Source organism: Kogia breviceps, chromosome 2 (assembly GCF_026419965.1).
Source record: "Kogia breviceps isolate mKogBre1 chromosome 2, mKogBre1 haplotype 1, whole genome shotgun sequence".
In the NCBI taxonomy this organism is placed as follows: domain Eukaryota; kingdom Metazoa; phylum Chordata; class Mammalia; order Artiodactyla; family Physeteridae; genus Kogia; species Kogia breviceps.
The window spans coordinates 47,214,999-47,238,222 of record NC_081311.1 but is presented as its reverse complement, the minus strand read 5'-3'; the positions used below and the strand labels follow the sequence as shown (position 1 = coordinate 47,238,222).

Below are 23,224 nucleotides of genomic sequence, written 5' to 3'. Positions count from 1 at the left end.
GCAGCACCCCTTCATACACAACTCCCCCAGGACCCCCCCAAATACACACACACACACCAGACCTCACCCAGGCACAGGTGCAAGATGGCTCTCCTTCCACCCCCTTCCCAAGCTGCCACATACCAGGACTCCCCGAGTCCCCAGCAAGCTCCACTATGGCACTAGTCTGGTGTAGAAAAAAATTTTTTTTCCTAGCAGGCTGAGGTCACAACTGTAGGCAATGGATAAAATGAGAAGGAAGATTGTCAGCCAGAAATCATCAACCTGTCTCTATCCATACAAAGCAATAATAATTAAGCTCCTACTAAATGTCAGGCATTGAGCTAGATACTTTCAAGTAAGTCATCTCATAATCTTCATTCATCCTGGAGCAGGACAGCATGGTGGCTGAGAGCTGGATGCTGGAGCTAGCCTGCATATGAAGTCTGTCTCCACCACTTGTGAGCTCTCTGACTGTGGATGAATTTCTATACCTTGGTGTCCTTACCTGTCAAAAGGTAGTATGAAGGTTGATAAAAGATTAAATGAATTAATGTTTATAAAATGCTTAGAACAGTGTCAGGCACTTTATAAACACATCTATGTGTCTTATAAATAAGTTCCTTGCTTAACTCATTCCTCTTACTAGATATGTACTCTCTAGTAATAGTTACATCTGGTTGAGAAAAGAGAGAAAAAATTGCTTTCATTTTCTCCAACAGAATTGGATGGGAAGTTCCCTTTTGCCTGCAAGTTATGCTCAGATAGAGGAGTTTCCGGGAAGGAATTTACCGAGAGTTCTGGTGAAGAGGAAGCTACAGGTGCAGGAAGATGGAGGGTCGGGGCCCTTGAGGGAGGCTCCTCGGCAAGTTGCAAAGCCTGTACCAGCACCCTGGACAGCTCCCCGCAGGCCAGGGCCAGAATAGAGGTTGTTCCCCTCCTGTCAAGGCTCAGCTTTTTGCTGAGGCAAGGCGTCCTGGCCTGCTGCCAACTCCTCCACCATAGTCCTTGGGGCTGCTGATGCACGGGTAGGGGGTTGCCTTCTAAGCTGGAAGTTGGAGGGTGAGAGAATTTAGTGTCCCTGGAGCTTCCTTAAGGAGCTGGTCCTGGACCATCTTTCTTCCTTCCTTCCTTCCTTCCTTCCTTCCTTCTTTCCTTCCTTCCTTCCTTCCTTCCTTCCTTCCTTCCTTCCTTCTCACCTGCCTGCCGGCCTGCCTGGGTGAAGTCTTGTGTGTGTGTGTGTGTGTGTGTGTGTGTGTGTGTGTTTTGGGGGGGATGTCCTGGGGGAGTTTTGTGTGGAGGGCTGCTGCTTTGGAGGGAGGCATCAGTCCCTCCTGGCCTCTTTTCCTTCCATGAATCTTCATCTGCCCCTCTCCTTGGCACTGCCAGGGAGGGTGTGTGTGTGTGTTTTGGGGGGGATGTCCTGGGGGAGTTTTGTGTGGAGGGCTGCTGCTTTGGAGGGAGGCATCAGTCCCTCCTGGCCTCTTTTCCTTCCATGAATCTTCATCTGCCCCTCTCCTTGGCACTGCCAGGGAGGGTGTGGTCACCTTGCACAAAGAGCAGCAGGGGCATGATGAGGCACAAGGAATAGGGAAGCAGCATGAGGACAACAAGACTGGTCCCCATGGCCTGGGTTTAAATTTAGGCTCTACTGCTGGAATCTCAGGCAAGTGACCCAGCTTCTCCATGCCCAACTTCCTCATCAATAAGACAGGGGAAATCGCACCTACACTGAACCAGGATTGAGTGAGAATTAAATAAAGCAGCACACACAACACCTCTGGCACAGAGATGTGCTTAATAAATGAACCTGTTTCCTGCCATAGGGGAACAGAGGATTGGATAATTAGGCCTGAGCCCAGAGATAACTTACCTTCATGCTCAGGAACAGCCATGAATTCTGTGGGCCAGAGAGCTGGAAGAAGGGATCTGCATCTTGAAGATCCTGGGAAAGTTTCTCTTCTCTAAGATTCTACTGTTCTTTAGCCACGAGACAGAAAACTTCTGCCTTAAATTCCAACCCCCCTTTTTCAAATCAGATAAGGAAAACAACATATGCACAAATAACAATTGCTCAGTAGGTTGGAAGACTGTCCCTTTAAAAGCCTCATAATGGGAGAGTCAGAAGGGACCAGAGGTCTCCAACTCAAAAGACCAGAGAGCGAGGCAGGTGATGTAAATTTGTGAAACCAGCTGGAGAAAGACTGCAATGAGCTGGAGAGGGAGTGTACTGACTAACGGCCTTCAAATAAAATTTAAAATAATTATCTCACCCAACAGAGCCCTTCTACAGCATCCATTTCCTGCTGAGGGCTGCAGTGAGTTAGGAATCCCCTAACCCCTTACTTAACAGAGACCAAGGCTGGAGCCCAGAGAGAAGCTGTGACTTGCCCAAGGTTATCCAGAGCCAGGCCTGCCCCCATACTTGAACTTTTTCCCTCCCTCAGTCAGAGGACAGTTTGGCCACTTCAGAGCAGTTATTGGCAACTCCTTAAGTGGAAGAGTTTCTTCTCCTTCCCTGAGGTGTCTGGGTGGGTGGAGAGATCGGGCAATGGGTGGCAAGGCTGCTGCCTCTCACCCTGGCATGCTGGTCTCCATCACCTCATCTGACAGCTATTTCAAGGACAGAAGCCAACTTTCCAATGCCTTCTGGGCCTCTCAGCAGCCAAGACACAGCCTGGAATGATAATACCTGCTTAACCAGAGGGGCTAGCCAGGAGGCCAGAGTACCCCTGAAACTTTTATCTGCTCTTTACAAGACCCACAACTGTAAAATGAAGATAAAACAACACATCTTACAGATGATAATAATAATCTAAGCAGCCACTTACATTGCTCTTACTGTGTGCCAGGCACCCTAAGCAGTGGGTACTATTATCCATTTTACAGATAAAGAAACTGAGGGATAGAGAGGTGAAGTGATTCCCCCCCCTTCCTCCCAAGCGCCCTAACTAGTAGGTGGCAGAGCCAGGAGCCATCTCAGTCCTCTGCCTCTAAAGCCCAAGTTCTTTCCACTGTATCAGGATGCCTCCTTCGGGGTGGGGAGCACCATAAAGGAAGAAGCCGTATTTAATGGTAGTTTGCTTTTGAGGCCAGAAGGATGGGAAGAATCCTCTCTGACTCTGGAAGAAAGAGACAAACTGTAATCTCAACAGCACAAATCTCCCAGCCTCCACTGCCTCAGAGCCTGTCTCCGGCCAGTCCGCAGACCAGAACATGGACTCGATGTGCCATCCATGGTCAACGCTGGGGACACATTAGGCCCAGCGCAAAGCCAGGGCGGCTCACCTTGTCTTCTGAGAACGGGGCGTCTCAGCGGGTGTGGCCCTCTTAAGGTGAGCCCCCCTTGAGCCTCTGCTGAGAGCAAAGCTGCTGGATCCTGCCCAGGAAATGGTTTCGGCGCCCACGCGGGGTCTCTTACAGCTCCAGGCGTAGACCCCTGCCACATCACTCCCTGAGCCCACCCGGGACTTGGAGGCAGCTCTGGAGATTGGAGGTGGGGGTGGGGTTGGGAAGGGGGCGGGACCTCGCAGGAGCGGAGGGAGGGCTTGGTGTAGTGCGAAGACTGCCTGGGAGGAGTTAGAACGGGGAGGGCGTGAGGAGGCGGGAAGGGAGAAGAGGCGGAGCTGCCGGATCCGGACAGTTAAAACGGAAAGGGGGCGCACTGGTTAGGAGAAGGAGGTGGGGAAAGCGATAGGGTAGGCGGGGCAGAACTGATATTGGGGGCCCTGGGTGGGGACGAAGCGACTTCTCCCCTCAATCCCCAGATGCTCACAGTCAGGAGTTCTCTGCTGTGACATTCTCCCGAAGGGCCGGTCGGTCGGAACCCAGTCCAGCAGTCTGCGCCTCCCCTCCCCGGCGTGGAAGGGGCCAGGGGGCGGGGCCAGAGAAAGGGTTGAGGGATCTGTCGTCGGCGCCCCTCCAGTCACCGCCCCACATTCCAGCTGCAAGAACAGATGGACGTAGCCGCGGCTCACCTCGGGGACTCCTTACCCGCTGCTCGCTGAGATACAGGCTAAGGCGGAGATCTGGAGCCCCTAGCGCCCCCTTCTCCCGCGGGGCCGGGGGAAAGCGGCCGCTGTGTGCCCCTTTCCGCGGGGAGAAGAGCGGGCGCGGACCCCACGAGTCCTAGAACTGCGGGGGGCGGAGAACCCGCTTGTCGCGCGGCGCACCCATCCTCAGGGGCTTGGCCAGGACACTTTCCGCACCGAGACCCCTTTCTGGGGCTTCCAGCCTTGGCGCATCTGGGGAGAGGACCCCCTCCCGGCAGCGCCCCGCCCCCAGCCCCCGCCCCGCCGACGTCGCATTAGCATGAGCGACGCAAGTGGCCCGGGCACCACTCGGGGGCCGAGACTCGCCGCGTCACAGCCCCGAGTGTAAAAGAAAAAAAAGAGTAGGCGGCGGCGGAGGAGGCAAGAGCCGACGCGAGGGGAGGGGAGAGCGGCGGGGCGAGCGAGCCGGCGGGCGGGCGGCAGCAGCATGCCCCTCGGCCTGCTCAGGCGGCCTCTCAGCGCTGCGGGGGTAGCTCCCGGCGCGCCCGAGCCTCAGAGCGCTCAGTCTCCGGCCCCGGCGCCTTGGCACGGCCGCCTTTCCTGACCGCCCCTGAGCCCAGCGGCGGCGGGTCCCAGGCTCGGTTCCGGACAGCGGCGGCGCCTCGCCGGACAGGGTCCTTGCCTTTCCCGGCGAGCAGGGTCCCCCGAAGTTCCGCGCCCTGATCTCTGCACTGCAGGGCGCGCGCGCCCGCCCCCGGCCGAAGCGTCCTCGGAAGAGCGGCGGGGTGCGGGTGATGGAACCCGAGGCGCCGGCGGGTCAGGCCCCGGCGGCAGCCAGCAAGCTGTCGGAGGCGGTGGGCGCGGCGCTGCAAGATCCCCGGCGGCAGCGGCGCCTGGTGCTGGTCATCGTGTGCGTGGCGCTGTTCCTGGACAACATGCTGTACATGGTCATCGTGCCCATCGTTCCCTACTACGTGCACTCGGCCAGCGAGAAGCCTACCCTGACTTCCAAAGTGTGCGTGACCACCCTGCCGCCGCCCACTCCGGCCAACGCCAGTGCCGACACGGTCAACACCTCGGAGTCCTCGACGGCCACGATGCCGGCCAGGTCTACCGCGCAGCCCCAAAACCCCACCGACAACGAGGACGTGAAGATCGGGGTACTGTTTGCCTCCAAGGCCATCCTGCAGCTGCTGGTGAACCCCTTGAGCGGGACCTTCATCGACCGCATGAGCTATGACTTGCCGCTGCTTATGGGCCTGGGCGTACTGTTCGCCTCTACAGTGATGTTTGCCTTCGCGGAGGACTACGCGACGCTTTTCGCCGCGCGCAGCCTGCAGGGCCTCGGCTCGGCCTTCGCGGACACGTCTGGCATTGCCATGATCGCCGACAAGTATCCCGAGGAGCCGGAGCGCAGTCGTGCCCTGGGCTTGGCGCTGGCCTTCATCAGCTTCGGGAGCCTAGTGGCGCCGCCCTTCGGAGGGTTCCTCCACAAGTTCGTGGGCAAGACCGCGCCCTTTCTGGTGCTCGCCATGGTTTCGCTGATCGACGCCCTGTTGCTGCTGGTCGTGGCCAAGCCCTTCTCCGCCGCGGCGCGGGCGCGGGCCAACCTGCCAGTGGGCACGCCTATCCACCGCCTCATGCTGGACCCCTACATCGCCGTGGTGGCAGGCGCGCTCACCACTTGCAACATCCCCCTCGCCTTTCTCGAGCCCACCATCGCCACGTGGATGGAGCACACGATGGCGGCGTCCGAGTGGGACGCAGGCATAGCCTGGCTGCCGGCCTTCGTGCCGCACGTGTTAGGCGTGTACCTCACAGTGCGACTGGCAGCGCGCTACCCCCACCTGCAGTGGCTGTACGGCGCCTTCGGGCTGGCAGTGATAGGCGCCAGCTCGTGCTTGGTGCCCGCCTGCCGCTCCTTCGCACCACTGGTGGTCTCGCTCTGCGGCCTCTGCTTCGGCATTGCGCTGGTGGACACGGCGCTGCTGCCCACGCTCGCCTTTCTTGTGGACGTGCGCCACGTCTCGGTCTATGGCAGCGTCTACGCCATTGCCGATATATCCTATTGCGTGGCCTATGCGCTCGGGCCCATAGTGGCGGGCCACATCGTGCACTCGCTTGGCTTTGAGCAGCTTAGCCTTGTTATGGGCCTGGCCAACCTGCTGTATGCGCCCGTCCTGCTGCTGCTGCGCAACGTGGGCCGCCTGAAGCGTTCTCGCTCCGAGCGCGATGTGCTGCTGGATGAGCCACCGCAGGGTCTATACGATGCTGTGCGCCTGCGGGAGCGCCCTCTGTCCGACCGGGAAGGCGCGCCTCGCAGCCCGCCAGGCCCCTTTGACGCATGCGAGGACGACTACGACTACTACACCCGCAGCTAGCAGCCCCGCTTCTCCTCCACGCCACCCACCCACTCCCCACCCCACTCCCACCCCCGGGTCAAGGTGGCTGCTCTGTGAGCACACTGGCCAGCTCAGGCTCAGGTCCCGCCTCCTCCAGCGAGTACCCCAGCCCCTCCTCTGTCTTGATTTCCCCTGCCGGAGTCCCCTCTCTATGACCCTTTATGTGTCCTCCTCCCTTTCCACCAATGGGGCGTGGAGCACCGAGGCACGTGAACTGATGTGCTCCTGGCAAAGACGAAGAGGCGCGCGGGTCGCCACCTCGGGGCTCCCCGATGTAGAGCCGTGCCTCTGTCCTTCCTTCCGTTCCTCCCAGTGCCAACTTGGCCCGCTGCGCCGCGGTGCCTCCGGGCCGAATCAATAAACTATATCTGTACGAGACCGAGTCTCTTTACTGATGGGGTGGGCGGCCGGGCAAGGGGCCAGGGCAGAATGGGAGGGTGAGCTGGGTCTAACCCAAATCCAGGTCTCAGTCCAGCGAGCACGCAGGAAGCCTGTTGCTCTTTCGCTACCCGGAAAAGGAGATACGAAAGAAGCAAACTCAACAAGGGCTCCCACCCACAAACACCCTGGTGCCTAGGCCGGCCTCAGCCCGCGACAGCCCCTCCCTCACCCAGGCCTAGCGCAGCGCCCCAGGGCGCCGCCCGGGGGAGCCTGAGGACCCGCTCCCTCCGGAAGCGCTGGTCCCGCCCCTTGAGGACACACCCTGAGTCTAAGACAGAGCTCTTAGGCGCCCAAGCTTCCCTTCCCTTCGAGCCTGGCAACCTGTCCCGTCCAGTCTCCGAAAGGGAATATTGGTGGAACTGTTATGGGCAGCTGAAAAAAAACCGGCCGCATCTTTAAGGGCTTGATTTCTCGAGACGCGTGTGTGTGATGTGTGTGTGTTCGTTAGACTGCTGGACTCTATCCTACGAGGAGTGGAGGAACAGTTGTCGATGTGACCGCTGTGTCCCAGCTATGCGGGCTTGAGTCAGGGCTGGAGAGAATGATAGTGTGAGAGCTGATAGCAACCCCACCCTACCCGGTCCTGAGTGCAAGCAAGCACCCAGGGCTGTCAGAGAAGTCTCCCCACCTTGAGTGGGGGTCCCCAGAGTCCTAGACCAGCGTGTGTGCACCACTCCCAGTCCTGCAACCTGCGGCCTCCTGAGGGCTGCAGAGTCCTCGGATACCGGCATGGAGAGGTCGCTGTGTTGGGGTACGCCTGTGTATTAGACAACGTCTGTGGGGGTCTGTACTGCTCGTGTGTGCACGTCTGTTCTGACTCTGTGTGTCCAGCTCTGTGTGTGTGTCTGTCTGAGCAGGGTCTCTCTTTGTGAGTCTGTCTGTGTGTGTGCGTGTGTAAGGATCTGTATGGGATGGGGGGGGGGGGGATGCATTGTCTGGGAGGAATGTCTGCCTCTGGCTGCGTGCCTCTAAGCATCCCCAGGTCTGTATCCTGCATATTCCCCTAGTGCCAGCCGGGATGAGTGGGAATAGAAAAGGACCTGCAGTGATCGACAAACAGGTTGTTTTTATTTATTATTGTTATTATTATTATATTGTAAAAGGAGTTGTAATAAGGTTTGAGCCTGCCCTAGACAGTGGGGAGGGCACAGATTTATCCAGACCCAACCCTCCGCAGGGTTCTGCAGAGGCAGCCAAGGCTAGGATAAAGGGGTTAGGGGAGCGCAGGGACTGGGGAAGGCTGAGCTGAGGGTGATGCGCACGGGCGGGGTCACGTTCTGCACCCCGCATCTCGGGCCTGGATTCTGCTGCCTTTGCTAGAGATCGTCCGGGAAGCCGTCCGAGCACGGGATGGGGGCCGGGAGGTGGGATCCCGGAAGGCGGCGGAGTGGTGGGGCGGGGCGGCGGGGGGGACAAAGGATGGAGAGGGTGAGAGGTAGGGGTGGGGCTGCGGGGGAGGGAGGAAAAGGGAGAAAGGGGAGGGAGGAGGAACAGGAGGAAAGAGGGGAGGCGACTGGCGCGGCCGGCTCGCTCGCAGCCAGTCGCGAGGCCTGGGGACCCGGCGACGTCGGAGGCTCTGCCACCGATTGAGGCGGTGACCCCCACCCCCACACTGCTGACGCGCCCCCGAATCCCTTCCGACTCACATTCTAGCCCCTAGATCTGCTGGGTGCGGTGCAGCGGCGGCCGAGGCAGCGGAGGCGAGAAGAGCAGGTGAGTAGGGCTGGACTGGCGGAGCACAGCGCGGGGAGCCGGGAGGGAGGGAGGCTCCGTCCAGGGACCGCGCCGGGGCCGGGAGGCCCCAGAACCCGCGGAGTCCTCCGAGTCCCGAAGGGCAGCGGCCGTCGGGGGACAGCCAGGAGAGTGCTGGATTCTGTGGCTCTGGTGTTTCTCCACCCAGGGTGGGGTCAGGGGGACGGGGAGCTGGATGGTGCGAAGTTGGGGGAAAGGGCTTGGACAGGCTTGACTGTCAGCTTCGCGGCTTCACGTGTGTGTCCACACTTCTGAACCCCCATCTGCTAAGTGCCAAGGTCTGCACTTTCCGTGCCCAGTTGGAGGGTCTGCAGGTCTCACTCCAACCCCCTGAAGTGCTGGCATGCACCTGCCTCTCTCCGACTCTCTCGCGGAGGCCGGAGATGGGGTGCAAGGGTGGGCGCAAGTGGCAAGTGTAAGCCGGGTGGCAGGGAAGCCCTGGAGCACGCGGGCAGCCTGTGGTGCCCGGGCTGAGCTGGGCTTCGGCTTCCAGAGCAAAGCAGAGACCCCTCCAGGCAGGCTTCAGAAGCCAGGCTGGTGGGAGTGTGGAGTGGAGGGCACCAAACTGACGTAGAAAGATACCGACACAAATACACCCTTTAGGCGCCAGCCCAAGGGCCAGTGAGGAAGATCAGCTGGCCGGCTTGAACAAGGCCCTCCCATTTGGCACCCATGAAACCATCCTACTTCAATCTCCTGTGCCTCTCCGAGACATGGGGTCTCTGAGGCTTGACTAGTATCTTCCCGCTAGGGGCTGGCTGGGGGCCAGAGCAAGAGGAGGCATTGGCTGCATTGTCTGTAGGGCCCTTACTACCTTGCCCTTGCCCTACTCGCCCCCTCAAAACTCCCATGGTGCTGGGGTCGACTCTCATCTGGATGCTGTTGCTTCTGCTTTGCAGTGGGTAGCGGCAGCCCCTATGCTACAGGGCGCTCACCGGTCTAGGGACCACCTAGTCCCGAGTGCTGTGGCACAGTGCCCGCAAGGACTCTACATTCTCTGCCCAGTGCTACCAGGCAACCCCAGGCTCCTCCACCCCTGGGCCGGGATTATCTATCTTTCTGGATGCAGTGTCTTAGGGTCAGCTGTGCCTTGCACCCAACCCACCTCTCCCACTGTGTCTGCCTGCGGGCAGAATGGGCTAAGTCTTAGCTTTAGGCTCTTGGGAGAGAATAGGGGATGGATGAGTGGAAACCATGGGTGGGTGCTTATGCTTATGCAGGCTTACGCTTAGGGATAGAGGTTGAGCCCTGAGAGTAGAGGTTGGGCCCCACTAGCCTTAAAAACTGGCTTTTGCCCCTCTTGGCCTGGCTCACTTCTACTGTACCTTCAGAATTAATCTACCTCCTTACAGGCCTATTCAGGGGGCCCCAGGGGCCTGGGCTGCCTAACTTCCCTGTACCATCTCCCTCAGCATTCTCATGCCACCTACACTGGGAGCCAGCCGACCGGAGACTGCCTAAATCACAGCCCATCCAGCAGGGTCCTTCCTGCCTTGGCCACGGGCCAGTCTCCGGTAAGCCTAGAGTGTCTCCTGGAGACCAGAGCCTTAGAGGACCTTGTATTCATTCATGTGCACATGCATTCCTTGTCCTCAGCTACCCAACACTGATTTTACTCCATGCCAGGCACAGGGCTACGGCCCAGAGGTGAAGCACTGAACACGGCAGGTGTAGTCTTGCCCTGGAGAAGCTCACAGTCTAGTGGGAAAGAGAGATTTTATCTGCAAAGCACATATCTATCGGGTCCTAGGCAGGAACAATGCAAGTGCTCTGCCAGTGACCCCTCATGGATCTGAAACGAGCAAACCCAGCCCTGCTCTCTCCCACGCTGCTCTGGGGTGGTCAGTTGAGGCTGGATGACAGCATTTTTGTGGAGCAGGTGCCAATTGGAGACTCATTTCAGGCCCCACCCTCTCCTATTTGGAGTCAGAGAGGACACTGTTGTCAGTGTGTGGACTGGTCTGGAGGTCAGGAGTTTGGGACCAGGCCCACAAAGAGGGCTGTGAACACTAGTGCCCAGCTCTGGCCTCCTCACAGGGCAGGGGCAGGGTGCCAGGCTATGGGAAGTGAAGGGTCCGGTCTAGGTGACTGTTGTATTGATGCCTCTCTGCTTCTTGGTCCCCAGGTCCACACCTCTGCTTCCCCAATCAGGAGTCACCAAGATGCCCATCCTCGAAAAAACGCCCCCTAAGATGGCAACAAAAAGTCCCTGCAGTGAGGAGGAGCCTGTAAGTGACGTTTGGATCCCTCTCTTCCCACTCACAAACTCTTGCTTCCAGAACAGTCCTGAGTGGGACTGACCTCCAACTCTTGCCTGGCCCCTAGCCCTGTGCTCTCCTGGGCAGGAGGCCCAGGCTGCAGCCCTGCCCCAAGTTTGCTGAGGAGCCTGGGGAGGCCTGGAGGGGCTGGGAGTGGCGTCAGGGAATACTGAGGGAATGCTGACAGCCACACTTCCTAACCTCCAAGGCCAGGGAGAGCCCCTGATCTGAGCCAGGCACTCTCTTTTCTCTCAGAGCCTCCCCTCTCTCCAAGTTCCTCCTCCAATGGCTGTGAGCCCAGTGGAACTGCCTTAGGATGAGGCTGAATTCCCTACTCTAAGCCTTGTCACAACCCAACTCCAGCTGCTGTCAGCCCTGGAGCCTTCAGCGCCGTCTTCCCCACTGGTTTGAGACAATGCCACCCTTCCCTGGGCAGGCATCCTCCTTGCCCATCATACTCAACCCACCTTCCAGAGTGATAGAGCAACACCTCTGACCTTCAGGCTGTTGCACAGGGCGGTTCCTGTCTTTTTTTTTTTTTTTTTTTTTTTGCGTTACGCGGGCCTCTCACTGTTGTGGCCTCTCCCGTTGCGGAGCACAGGCTCCGGACGCGCAGGCTCAGAGGCCATGGCTCACGGGCCCAGCTGCTCCGCGGCATGTGGGATCTTCCCGGAACAGGGCACAAACCCGTGTCCCCTGCATTGGCAGGCGGACTCGCAACCTCTGCGCCACCAGGGAAGCCCGGTTCCTGTCTTCTTGACACCTCTTTACCCCAACCCTAACCCCAGGGCTTCATTTGAAAACCTGATCTGAACTTTCTGGCTTCTCCTCATGAAGTTGCTCACCACATTGTCCTGACAAACAACCTGACAAACACCTCTGTTGTTGCCTCTGGTCCGTGGCACGTCCCTCCCTTTGGACTGTGGCTGCCTTGAGAGCAGGCTCTGTATCTCCATTGTCCCTGAGTCCAGACCAGAAATGTGAGCCCTGGCTCACATAAATTGCCCAGAAATGTTTATGGATCTAAGACCCCAGGGCCCAAAGACCCTCATTTGTACAAGTCCCTGCCTCTGTACCCAGGCAAGGCCAGAAGCCCACGAGAGTCTGGGAAGAGCCCCAAGGGGCTGAGACATCTGAGCAGAGATTTCCTGCTTTACTCCTTCTTACCCATCACTGATTCCCCATGACCCAGACTGAGTCACTGTCAGAGCTCCGAAGACGGTAGCCTGTTTCTAGCAGGGGCTCTAGCCAGATCTGCTGGCACTCTTGGCCAAGCCACCAGCTGGACTGCGCTTTCTGTAGATGCTTCCCCACTCACCCACCACGCAGACCCCCAAGACCCCAAGAGAAGGAAGAGGGAACTAGAGCAGCTTGGTGGGGAGGCTGGACCTGGCTCTCTGGGAGTGCGCTGAGCAACCTGGAATGCTACCCTACCCGTCCTCAAGGGTTCCCCAGGGCAGGAGCCGCCTGTAGTTGGCACTGACACCCCCGTCCCTCCCCCAGTTGGCACTGACACCCCCCTCCCTCCCCCTAGGGCAGTGAACTCTAGAGACAGGCTCAGACAGGCAGAGCCCCTTCCCTCATCAGCGCACAAGCTCGGCTCACTCACACTTGGGGCCTGCCTGCCCAGAGCTCCCAGGGATGGGGGTGGGGGCCCGCTTCAGTCCCTGCAGCAGCAGGAGCAGAGCACAGGTAAGCATTCAATGGACCCCCTTCACTCCACAGCCTGGCCGGGGTGGAAATTCACTGACCCCACCACCCCACAGAGGAGAAACCCCTGAAAAGAAGGCAGCCCACCATCTGCCAGCTTTGTAAAGTTTAAGTAGTAGTATGAAAAGTCCTGCTTTCTGATTGTGACCAGCTAAGTGAGGAAGAAGGGAAAGGATGGATGGAAAAGGGCAAGGGAGAGAACAACCAAGGAGGAAGAAACAGAAGGGCTGTCGGTGGTGGGGAGCGGGGACTGATTTCAGGTCCTGGCTCTGCCATGGAATGGCTGGATGACTTTGGACTCACCTCTTCACCCTCTGGTCCTCAGTTTCCTCATCTGAAAATGGGACAAAAATTCCTTCCCAGGCTAAGCCATAACACTGTTGAACACACACAAGATCCCAGGGTGACAGAGCTCGTAAACTGAGAAGCCCAGATCAGGAGGATATGGGTGGGAAGTTCTACTTCGATTCTTGAGACACTTTGGGGGCCCCCAGGTATTATGGGTTTTCTCTTAGGAATCCATCTGGAGGGGTAAGGATAGTAATAGCATAACGTTTTATGATGTGCCTAATTGGGGCCAGTTGTTTCTCTTATTTAATTCTCTCTGTGCCCCTCTCACATAAGAATTGTTATTTATATCTTACGAATGAGGAAGCTGAAGCTTGGAGAGATTAAGAGTGGAAAAATTTCCAATGCATTCCCCCCTACCTGCACCCCATACCCACATGGAGCTAAATGCCCCTCCCTGTGTTTCATAACTGGGAGGGATTTATTTATTTTTTTCTTTTTTTGCAGTACGCGGGCCTCTCACTGTCGTGGCCTCTCCCATTGCGGAGCACAGGCTCCGGACGCGCAGGCCCAGCGGCCACGGCCCATGTGGGATCCTCCCGGACCGGGGCACGAACCCGCGTCCCCTGCATCGGCAGGCAGACCCTCAACCACTGCGCCACCAGGGAAGCCCTGGGAGGGATTTAATAAGGAGCCCAGCGCATGAATCATCTTCCCAGGAAATATCATGCAGAATTCTGGTCATTAGGGCAAACAGTGAACTATACCTCACACCACCTTTCAACTGTCCAAATCTCTCCATTAGAGTCACACCCTTTGGGTCCAGAGATCAATTGGATTGTGGAGCCCCAGCTGGGAACAAGTCCTAAATTAAGAGTGGCCAGCAGTCAATATCAATAACAGGACCGTTTCATCTTACACTCATTCTTTATGGTTTATAGGCACTTTCATATTCGTGATCTCTTTGATCTTATGAGAGATAGAGGTTATTACTTCTGTTTTACAGGGTAGGAAACTGAGGCACAGAGGTAAGGGCGATTTGCTCAAGATCACACAGATGGTCAGCAGCAGAGTCGGGATATGAACCCATGTCTGTCTGGTGTCAGCATGAAGGTCTTTTCCTCTGCACTTTGTCCCCTCCTAGAGGCCAGTCTGGGGTGTGGGAGAAAGCTAACAGGAGATTCGTAAGTTCACAATTCTGCTGAGCTGAGCCCTGGAAAGAGATGAGTCCCAGCATAGGGAACAAAGATGGGGCAGATCGAAATAGACACACGGGATCCATCTGGGGACAGGCATGAGCCACACATGAGAAGAGGAACCAAAGCCTGTGAACCTTCTCTTCCAGGGGCTGCCCAAACTCCCCGTGCCCCCGCTGCAGCAGACCCTGGCCACCTACCTGCGGTGCATGCAGCACCTGGTGCCTGAGGAGCAATTCAGGAGGAGCCAGGCCATCGTGCAGCAGTTTGGGGCTCCTGGTGGCCTCGGTGAGACCCTGCAGCAGAAGCTCCTGGAACGGCAGGAGAAGACAGCCAACTGGGTAAGAGCAGCTGGGAGGGGGCAAACAAGGAACCCATGGGGCAGGGGGCAGAAAGCAGTCATGGAGACAGAGGGATTTGGATGAGGGGCAGGTAGGTGACAAAGATGGGGCAGATGGAGGGACAGGCATGGGGGAGACAACAGAGAGATGGTAAGGAGCAAGGGTGAAGGACAGACAAGATTGGGATGGGAGATGGGGATGGAGACAGAGAGGGGACAGGTGGGGACAGAGAGACAGGGACAGAGATGGAGGACAGGTGGGGATAAGGATGGGGGACAGACAGAGACAGAGATGGGGGCAGATGGGGGACAGAAATGGGGGGACAGGTGAGTAACACGGATGGGGACAGCAGAGGATAGCGTGAGGTCAGGGGAGCAGAGAGGGGTGAAAGGCAGGAATGAGACGCTCATAAGAATGAGCAGGGGACATGGATGAAGCAGTAAACAGCCAGGATGAACACTGCGATGGAAGAAAGGAGATAGTATGGGACAAAGCTGAAGGACAGGCGTGGTAGACGGGGAGCACACAGGCCCTAGTCCATAAGTGGGGCTCAGCGTATGTTTGTGGAATGAATGAATGAATGAAAAAAGTACATGATCTAGTGAAGGGCCCCCATTTTCCCTTGGGGCTGCCGGGATGGGACTGGTGCGCTCCACAGGCGAGATGTGTGTGGCCATTGGGGGTAATGGCACCCTTCCCCACCCTCCCTGGCAGGTGTCTGAGTACTGGCTGAATGACATGTATCTCAATAACCGACTGGCCCTGCCTGTCAACTCCAGCCCAGCTGTTATCTTTGCCCGGCAGCACTTCCAAGATACCAGTGACCAGCTAAGGTGAGGACCCCGTGCTCCTGGGCTCACAGCTTGGGAGTCTGCCTGGAGGAGGGGGCCTGGCACCAGCACCAGGAAGGAGAGGTTGAAACTCGTGCCTCGGCTGAGCTTTCTGAGGCCGAATGGCCCTGAGACAGTGGCATCTAGGCCACGGGGTCAGAAGGAGGTTAGGCAAGCGGCACATGGGTAACAAACACAGGGTCTGCCTCAGAATGTATCTATTTGGGGTGGGGTGGGGAGGTCACGGGCCCCCAGGTGTCCCCATGGCAGTCTGGGCCTGGTTGAGGCCCTGGGAGGAAGCCTGTAGCCTCTGATCCTGCCAGCGCTTGAGGCTGGAGCTTCTTACTGGGACCCACGGCCCCAGGCTATCTCAGAGGGCCTCTGCTGCCCTGCAGCCCCCAGCTCTGGACAGAGGCTCTGAGAGAGTGGAAATGGTTTCTTCCCGCCAGCCACCACCAGAGTCTCTGCCATCTGCTGCAATTTCAGAGCTCACTGAGCCCCTGGAACGGCCTCTGGGCCCACTGATGACAATGGAGGGGCCGTTTACACAGGGTCGGGTCGGGAGGAAGGGTGTCCCTGCCGGAGTCTCTCAGAGCCAAACCCAGGTCTCTGGCCTCAAGACCCAAATGGGGACAGTTCAGAGGGAGGAGAAAAAACAGCAAGAGACAGGGCCCACCTCAGCCTCTGAGCAGGGTTCAACTATGCTGGAAGACCCCTGTCCCCCTCCTTCTTCACCAAGACCAGCCCGACCAACCTGCTGGCCGAGGGGCAGTCTTCCCCCTTCCCCTGCAGCCAGGCCTTCCCTGGGCAGAGTGTGTGGATGGATGAACAACTTCCGGAAACAGTTCTCAAAATTGCATCGAAGGAGGTGTTTTCCTCCTTATGCAATTAAGCCAGGCTCATCATCCATGGGCCGTTAAGATGACAGGGTCCCGTGGTAAGGTTGTCTGGTGCCTTTTTTCCCCACGCCAGCACCCACTTTCCTTTTCATTAGCACTAAGGGGACCAAATGACTGATTTTCCCCGGGAGATTGGATTTCCCAGAACCCCGGGGTTTTGGCCCAGTCCAGCCCCAGCACAGGCCTTCACCTGGAAGAAGCCCATCCCTGACTGTCCAACCCCCTCTTGCCTGCTCTGTGGCCTCTCCTGGCTTCCTCTCCCTCCTCCTCCTCCTCTTCATTCACCTTCCAGTTTCCTCTCCTCCCCCCCAGTTCTCTCCTCAGGACCATTTTTAATCCAAGGGTTTGTGAAGGACCGACAGCACGGGGGGCGGGGGTAGGGGCAGGGCAGCAGGAACCCCACATGATTAGTGTACCATCAAGGCCAGACATCTGGTAGGTGGTCCATGAGTTTGGGAGAGACAGAGAGGAGGTGGGAGGAAGGGTCAGAGGGAGGTGGAGAGAGAAGAAGTAAGAAGGAATGAAGGAAGAAGGGAGGGAGGGAGGAAGGGAGCTGAAGGATGGAGGGAGGGAGGGAGCCTGGGCCCTGGAGAGGAAAAACTAAGGCCTCATCTCTCTCTGCAGGTTTGCAGCCAACCTCATCTCTGGTGTGCTCAGCTACAAGGCCCTGCTGGACAGGTAGGACAGAGCCCAGCCTGAGAAGGGTAGTACCCTGTTCTGGCACAGTCTGTTGACCCATTTGTCTCCCTACCACACTAGCCAAGGAGCTCCCAGAGGGCAGAGAACTTGCCTTTTTCCAGCTCTGTGTTCTGGGCTCCCATCACAGAGCAAACAACCCCCCTGAACTTCCTGAGGATCAGAATGACCTTTACCCCAGCTGGCCGAGCCATGAATGGTTACTTTGCCCGGGGTAAGCACGATACCTCCTTGATCTCTTTAACATGCCCCCCTCCCTCCATACATCTTATATATACACATGCCATGATTCAGTGTGTCAGGAATATAGAGAGCATATCAAAAGGTGGGGAAGGAAAAGTTGTTGGAGCGCGGTGATGGTGAGTTCAGCCTTGTTACTCACTACTTGAAAGGAATGGGCTCCCCACTCTGAGCCTGTTTCCTCAACCCCATCAAGCTTGAGAAATGGGTGAGCTGACTCAGTGGACCCAAAAGTGTCCTGACAGATGGAGAGAGCTGCATAAGCACAGTGGATCGTCACTGATTTTAGGAGGAAAGTCTCTTTTCCAGCCAAGCACCAGGTGCCCAGGAGCAGCAGAGAGAGTGAGGGGGCGTGGGGGACCCCGTGAGAGGGTCTCAGAGTCCCCAGAGGCAGGAAATATAAGAGCGTCAGATGCTGGAAAGAGAGAAGTGTCCAAAGCAATGTCCATTGCACAGATGAGGAAGCTGAGGCTCAGAGAGGTTAAGGGCCTTGTCTGTGGTCACACAGCCAGGAGGTAGCAGACTGAGGAAGGCACAGGGGCAAGCTTCACTTTCTTTTTAACTTGATCCAACCCAGTCTTACCGAGACTTGTGGGGGAGGCTTAGACCTGCAGCCCCTCCACGGTAGGGCTGTTTCCTCTGGAGAGGCGGGGACAGGCCCCCAGACCCAAAGTGCAGTGTAGCTCAGGGCTTGGGCCCTGGGGTCAGCAGACCTGAGTCTGAATTCTGACACCCACAACACAGGACGTGTCGATCTTGGGTGAGTAATCACTCCTAGCTATATACCCCTGTCTGTCAAATGGAAATAATAATAGTAGCAGCCTCTTGGGGCTTCTGCAACTGTCCTATGAAATGACGCCTTCAAAGCTTTCAGCCCGGGCTTCCCTGGTGGCGCAGTGGTTGAGAGTCCGCCTGCCGATGCAAGGGACACGGGTTCGTGCCCCGGTCCGGGAAGATCCCACATGCCGCGGAGCGGCTGGGCCCGTGGGGCCGTGGCCGCTGGGCCTGCGCATCCGGAGCCTGTGCTCCGCAACCAGAGAGGCCACAACAGTGAGAGGCCCGCGTACCACAAAAAAAAAAAAAAAAAAAAAAAAAAAAGCTTTCAGCCCTAAGTTAGGCACACAGCAGGCTCTCCATGCATTTCTGAACCAAACACTCCTAGACTTCTGTCTGCTCACTCCACACCGTACCATTCCCTCGCTGGGTCACCAGACCTTCCGGCTACTGTTACTCGTGGTGTTTTTTTGGTGTCTCTCTTCCTCGCTGGGAGAGCTCTGCCATCCCCCAGAACTCAGTGCTGCTGACACTCTGACTCTCTGATTTCAGAGAGCTTCATCCCTTACCTTGTCCAGCTGGACAGCAGAGGAGGAAGGGCACCACCCACGACCTTGTACCCTTCCATCGCTAACAGTCCAGACTCCAAACTCCCACGTGTGTGTGCGTGCACTTGTGTGCGTGCACGTGGGCACACTCACACAGACATGCATACCCATACATATCCACGTGAGGGTTCCCACATCTGATCATCGTTAATGTCATAAGGCTGGAAATTTATGCCATTGCCCAAGAGCCTGTTTTAGACGCTTCATGTACTCATTTATTCATTTGCTCACTTTGCAAATTGATGTTGGGAAGGTGAAGGGAAATAAGACCCCATCCCTGTCTTCAAAAGGTTCTCAGAGGGCTTCCCTGGTGGCGCAGTGGTTGAGAATCCGCCTGCGGATGCAGGAGACACGGGTTCGTGCCCTGGTCCGGGAAGATCCCACATGCCGCGGAGCAACTAAGCCCGTGAGCCATGGCCGCGGAGCCTGTGCGTCCGGAGTCTGTGCTCCGCAACGGGAGAGGCCACAACAGTGAGAGGCCCGCATACCGCAAAAAAAAAAAAAAAAAGGTTCTCAGACCGTTTGGCAAGACAGACACATCAACAGCACAAAACACAGCTGTTATCGGTCCCCATGAGCCCCATACTCCATAATCTGACCCCCCCCCCGACGTCCCCACCAGGGTGCCTCCTGGTCATTGCAAGCTGAGTCATCCCCAGTGGGCCTTTGGGGTCCCTCGCCACACCCCAGCTGGACCCTCACCTTGTCCTACCATCTCAGTAAACACACCACACACCCCCAGTGGTGAATCCAGGACCCTAGAAATCACCTGAGGTGTCTTTCTCCCTCGCCTGCTCATCTAGTCTAAGTGCAGGTGCATCACTCTCTCTCCAGAACCCATTCCCATGCCTCCCTTCCCCTCCTCCCACCACCCTCCCCAGGCCCATCACCTTCCAAGCAGCCCACAGCCTCCTTCCTGGTTCTTCCTTTGACCCACTTCCACGCATTCTCCACACAAAACCAGGGCCATTACAAAAGCAAAACAGATCAACTCCTGACTCTGAAAGCTCTCACCTTCTGGGGCTTTTACTGCCCCCAAGAATGAAACGGTACCACCTTTCCACTGCCAAGGAGACTCACAAGTCTCCCCACCTCTCTGACCACCTCTTTACTCAGTTTCAATGCACTGGCTTCCTTTCACCTTGGACGAATTTTCCTCAAATGATCTATGGTGAAGGGCCAATATATTCTTTTAATTTAGTAAAGTGTTTGTAAAACACCACAGAAACGAATTAGCAGAAAAATGGCCCAAAGGTACAAAATACGACACCATTTGTTTTATCATTAGATTCAACACACACAAACGTCCTCTGTCAACATGTTACAAGTTTCTGAAAGCTCCTTCTGGAGTCCCACACTCACCCTGTCGTGAGCTGGTATTACAGTTCAGTCCGACACGCACAGTTGGAGCAGCAGGGAGGGCTCAGCTCACAGGTCTGGTCCACAGTGAGGCTGTCCCTGGTCACTCCTTCTGGCCCCCCAGTTACTGTCTCATCACCTTTTCTCACTACCTGCTTGCTGTCTTTGCCCCACTACGTACCCTAGACCTGCTCCCCGTTAGAACAGGAAACTCAGGTCTTGTTTGCAGCTATATGCCCAGATCCTGGTGCCTGGGCCCGGAAAGTGCTCTGTCACACTTGTTGGCTGAAAGGATGGAAGGAAGGAAGGAGGAAGGAGGGAAGGAAGAAAGGAAAGAAGGAAGGAAGGGAAGGAGGGAGGGGAGAAAGAGACAGAAAGAGAGAGAAGAAAAAGGAGGAAGAGGAAGAGGAAAAGGAGGGGAAGGCAGAAGGTGGGGAGAGGGGGAGGAAAGACAGGGAAAGAGAGAGAGTGAGAAAGAAGGAGGAGGAGGAGGAAAAAAAAAAGGAAGGAAGAAAGTACATGAGACACTCTGAGACCACAGGAGAAAGAGAACTTTCCACCTTGAACTCAGAGGAGGTTTCTAGAAGAGGTGATGAAGGAGTAGCCTCTACAAAGAGTAGAGGGAGTTTTCTAAATACGTTAGTTGAGAGCAGGAGTGAGGGTGAAGGTGTGCCAAGCAGAGCAGGAGAAGCAAAGGCCCAGAGGGCTGAAATGGCCAGATCCGCAACTGTGCACATGTAGTGCATGAGGCTGGGGCGAGTGAGGCTAACGGAGGCCGGAGAACACTCCGAGGGGCTCCACAGGCCACTCCACTACTGTAGAAAGTGGCAAATCGAGCTCTTTGACAGCCATGGTCATGCAGTTCTGGTGTTTCTGCTCCACTTTGCCTAAACGGGTTAGAGTAGAATCAACTCTGATTCCCTGCCTCCCTTCCCTCCCTCCCCTCCAGCCACTCCATCCCCACTGACTGTGCCAAGGGCCAGCTGTCAGGGCAGCAGCTCTGTATGAAGCAATACTACGGGCTCTTCTCCTCCTACCGGCTCCCCGGCCGCACCCAGGACATGCTGGTGGCCCAGAAGAGCAGTGTCATGCCGGAGCCTGAACACGTCATTGTGGCCTGCTGCAACCAGGTAGGCGGCTCCTTGCTGCTGCAGCCTCTCAGGCTTGGGGAGGGGCGCACGTGTGCTCATCCATCCCTGCTTCTCCAAGGGTGTTCAAAGCCCTCCCGGGGTCACACGGTGAGCTGGGGCAGGGTGGCCCCAAAGTGGGGTGTCTTGATTCCTGGTCAGTCCCATTTCTCTCCGCTGGTTGAATTTTAAGGACGAGGAGAGTCATCAGTTGAGAATGCCTTCAGTGGGTTCCCATTTCAGGCCTGACCAGCCACGTCAGGTTCAAAGAACCCCCTGGATGGACTGAGAGTCGTTCATGAGACCCAGCCATGTCCTTAGCCCTTCCACATGCAGTCACCCAGGCCGTGGCCTTCCTGGAGACCACATACAGACAGACGGACAGCTTCCAGACTGACTGTCAGGACTTCCATGTCCAGACCGTGGGCTTGGCACTTCCGTTCATCCCATCTGATCCTACGATCCCCTCCTGCAGAGGGGGCCTTGGAATCTCCATTTGACGGATGAGGAAACGAGACTTAGGTTAAGTGGCTTGACTAAGGATGAGAAGTCCTCCTAGGTCTGCCAGTGTCAAAAGCCCACAAGGTCCTCAGACTGGGTTCCAGGGAACAAAAAAGAGTCCATGGGGGCCCAGGGGACAGGCCGAGGGTGAGGACTTCTGACAACAGACAGTATATTCTATATATTGAGGCTCCACATAAATATTCCATCTGACTCAAAGCTGTTTTGTTTTCTGTCAAAACCCAAGTTTGACACCCACCCTGGGGACTCCCCTGGTATTTTGTTCTACACAGTTTTTTTCTTGGGCTCATCTGACATTTTCAGTCTAAGCCGGGAGCCCTAAGTCTGCCATCGGAGGATGGCCGTTCCCAGGTTCGAAGCCCACCTGGCCAGCCACAAAACGAGGACGTTTCTCCACCTTCGTTCAAAAGTCAAACCCAGAATTTCCCAGCGCCCACGCACCCTAGCGTCCATCCCTTCCAGAAATGCTCTCAGGCTCCCACCCTGAGCCAGGCCACCTGTGTGCTGTTCAGCGCGTGGGACCAGGCACTCACGTCAACCAGCTGACAAGCATTCGTGACCTGGGGCTAGGAATAAAACCCTTTACAATGCCCGAGGCTCTAGCTTCAAAACTGCTGAATGACAGCTCACAAGGCTTAACACACAGAGCACACGCAGGTGCACATGTATATGTGTACACGTACGTGTAGAGCATTTTGTGTGTTGCTTTTCCATTTTAATCTTCCTCTGCATATTATTTGCTGACTTGCTTTTTTTCTCCACTCACCAGTGTGTTTGAGATCTATCCCTGTAGCTGTACCTAGAGCTAGTTCATTCCCTTTAACTGCTGGATAAACATGCACTGGACGAGTACACCACAATTTACTTAACCATTCCCCTACTGGAGAACATTTGGGCTCTCTGTACCGCTTTGCTATTGCAAACAGGCTGATATGCACATTCCTTTATATGTCTTTCCGGGCACAAGAGTATACGTTTTTCTAAGCCTTAGGCTAGAGTATGTATTTATAAGAGCAACTGCTGAATCATAGGGCATGCGCATTTTCAGTTTTGATTAACACAGCCCTCCAACAGCAGTTGTATCCATTTCTACTCAATTCCCCACAAACATAATGGTTTTATGTAATCTAGGAACTACAGAAACAACAAGCTTTCTTTAGTAAGTTTAATCTGACCTTCCCTTCTTTGATTTGGGGCGGTTTGGAGTCCAGCACAGTCGGCAGTGTTGGGCTGGCCCCCACATTATGACTCTTCAGAACCATCACATACCTTGGGAACCATGGACCAGAGCATCCCCGCCCTGCTCCGGTGTGGAGGCTCAGGGAGGGCCTGACGCCTTGGGCTGGCCGCCCTGAGTGACGTCTTTGACCTGTTTCCCCCACAGTTCTTTGTCTTGGATGTTGTGATTAATTTCCGCCATCTCAGTGAGGGGGATCTGTTCACTCAGTTGAGAAAGATAGTCAGAATGGCTTCCAACGAGGATGAACGCTTACCTCCAATCGGCCTGCTGACGTCAGACGGGAGGAGCGAGTGGGCTGAGGCCAGGACGGTCCTCGTGAAAGGTTAGCAGCAGTGCCCAGCGCGTCTCCACGCTCATCTCATCCTCACACCCATCGGCTCCCCTCCCTCCAGGGTCGGGCGCCATGCCTCATCCCCATTTGCCATAGCACGGGGAGCTCAGGCCTCCCTCCAACCCAGGACCGATGGCATGTCCTACTGTCAGCCGAGGTGCCTTGAAACAAAAGGCACCTTTTGTACCCTTGGAATTCATCTGACAATGTGCTAGCTTTCTGGGTGAGGCTGACTAGCC

General features: G+C 56.5%; 2 protein-coding genes across 2 annotated transcripts in view; both read left to right on the top strand.

The window, feature by feature from the left end:
* Positions 1 to 4,765: 4,765 nt before the first annotated feature.
* SLC18A3 (solute carrier family 18 member A3) lies at positions 4,766 to 6,352 on the top strand. The gene has a single exon (XM_059053490.1). It carries the CDS (start codon positions 4,766 to 4,768, stop codon positions 6,350 to 6,352), a length of 1,587 nt encoding a protein of 528 aa, XP_058909473.1.
* Positions 6,353 to 8,490: 2,138 nt separating this feature from the next.
* The window catches only part of CHAT (choline O-acetyltransferase), a 50,124-nt gene continuing 35,390 nt past the window's right edge, over positions 8,491 to 23,224 (top strand). The window contains exons 1-7 of the mRNA XM_059052498.1: positions 8,491 to 8,527; positions 10,692 to 10,794; positions 14,168 to 14,359; positions 15,074 to 15,192; positions 16,713 to 16,766; positions 20,715 to 20,895; positions 22,799 to 22,976. Coding sequence (XP_058908481.1) covers positions 10,729 to 10,794; positions 14,168 to 14,359; positions 15,074 to 15,192; positions 16,713 to 16,766; positions 20,715 to 20,895; positions 22,799 to 22,976 — 790 coding nt within the window. The 5' untranslated portion in view covers positions 8,491 to 8,527; positions 10,692 to 10,728. The remainder of the gene's footprint in view (positions 8,528 to 10,691; positions 10,795 to 14,167; positions 14,360 to 15,073; positions 15,193 to 16,712; positions 16,767 to 20,714; positions 20,896 to 22,798; positions 22,977 to 23,224) is intronic.

Bases quoted from the DNA above. Each gene is read 5' to 3' on its own strand.
- SLC18A3 (XM_059053490.1), top strand. From the start codon at position 4,766: ATGGAACCCGAGGCGCCGGCGGGTCAGGCCCCGGCGGCAGCCAGCAAG.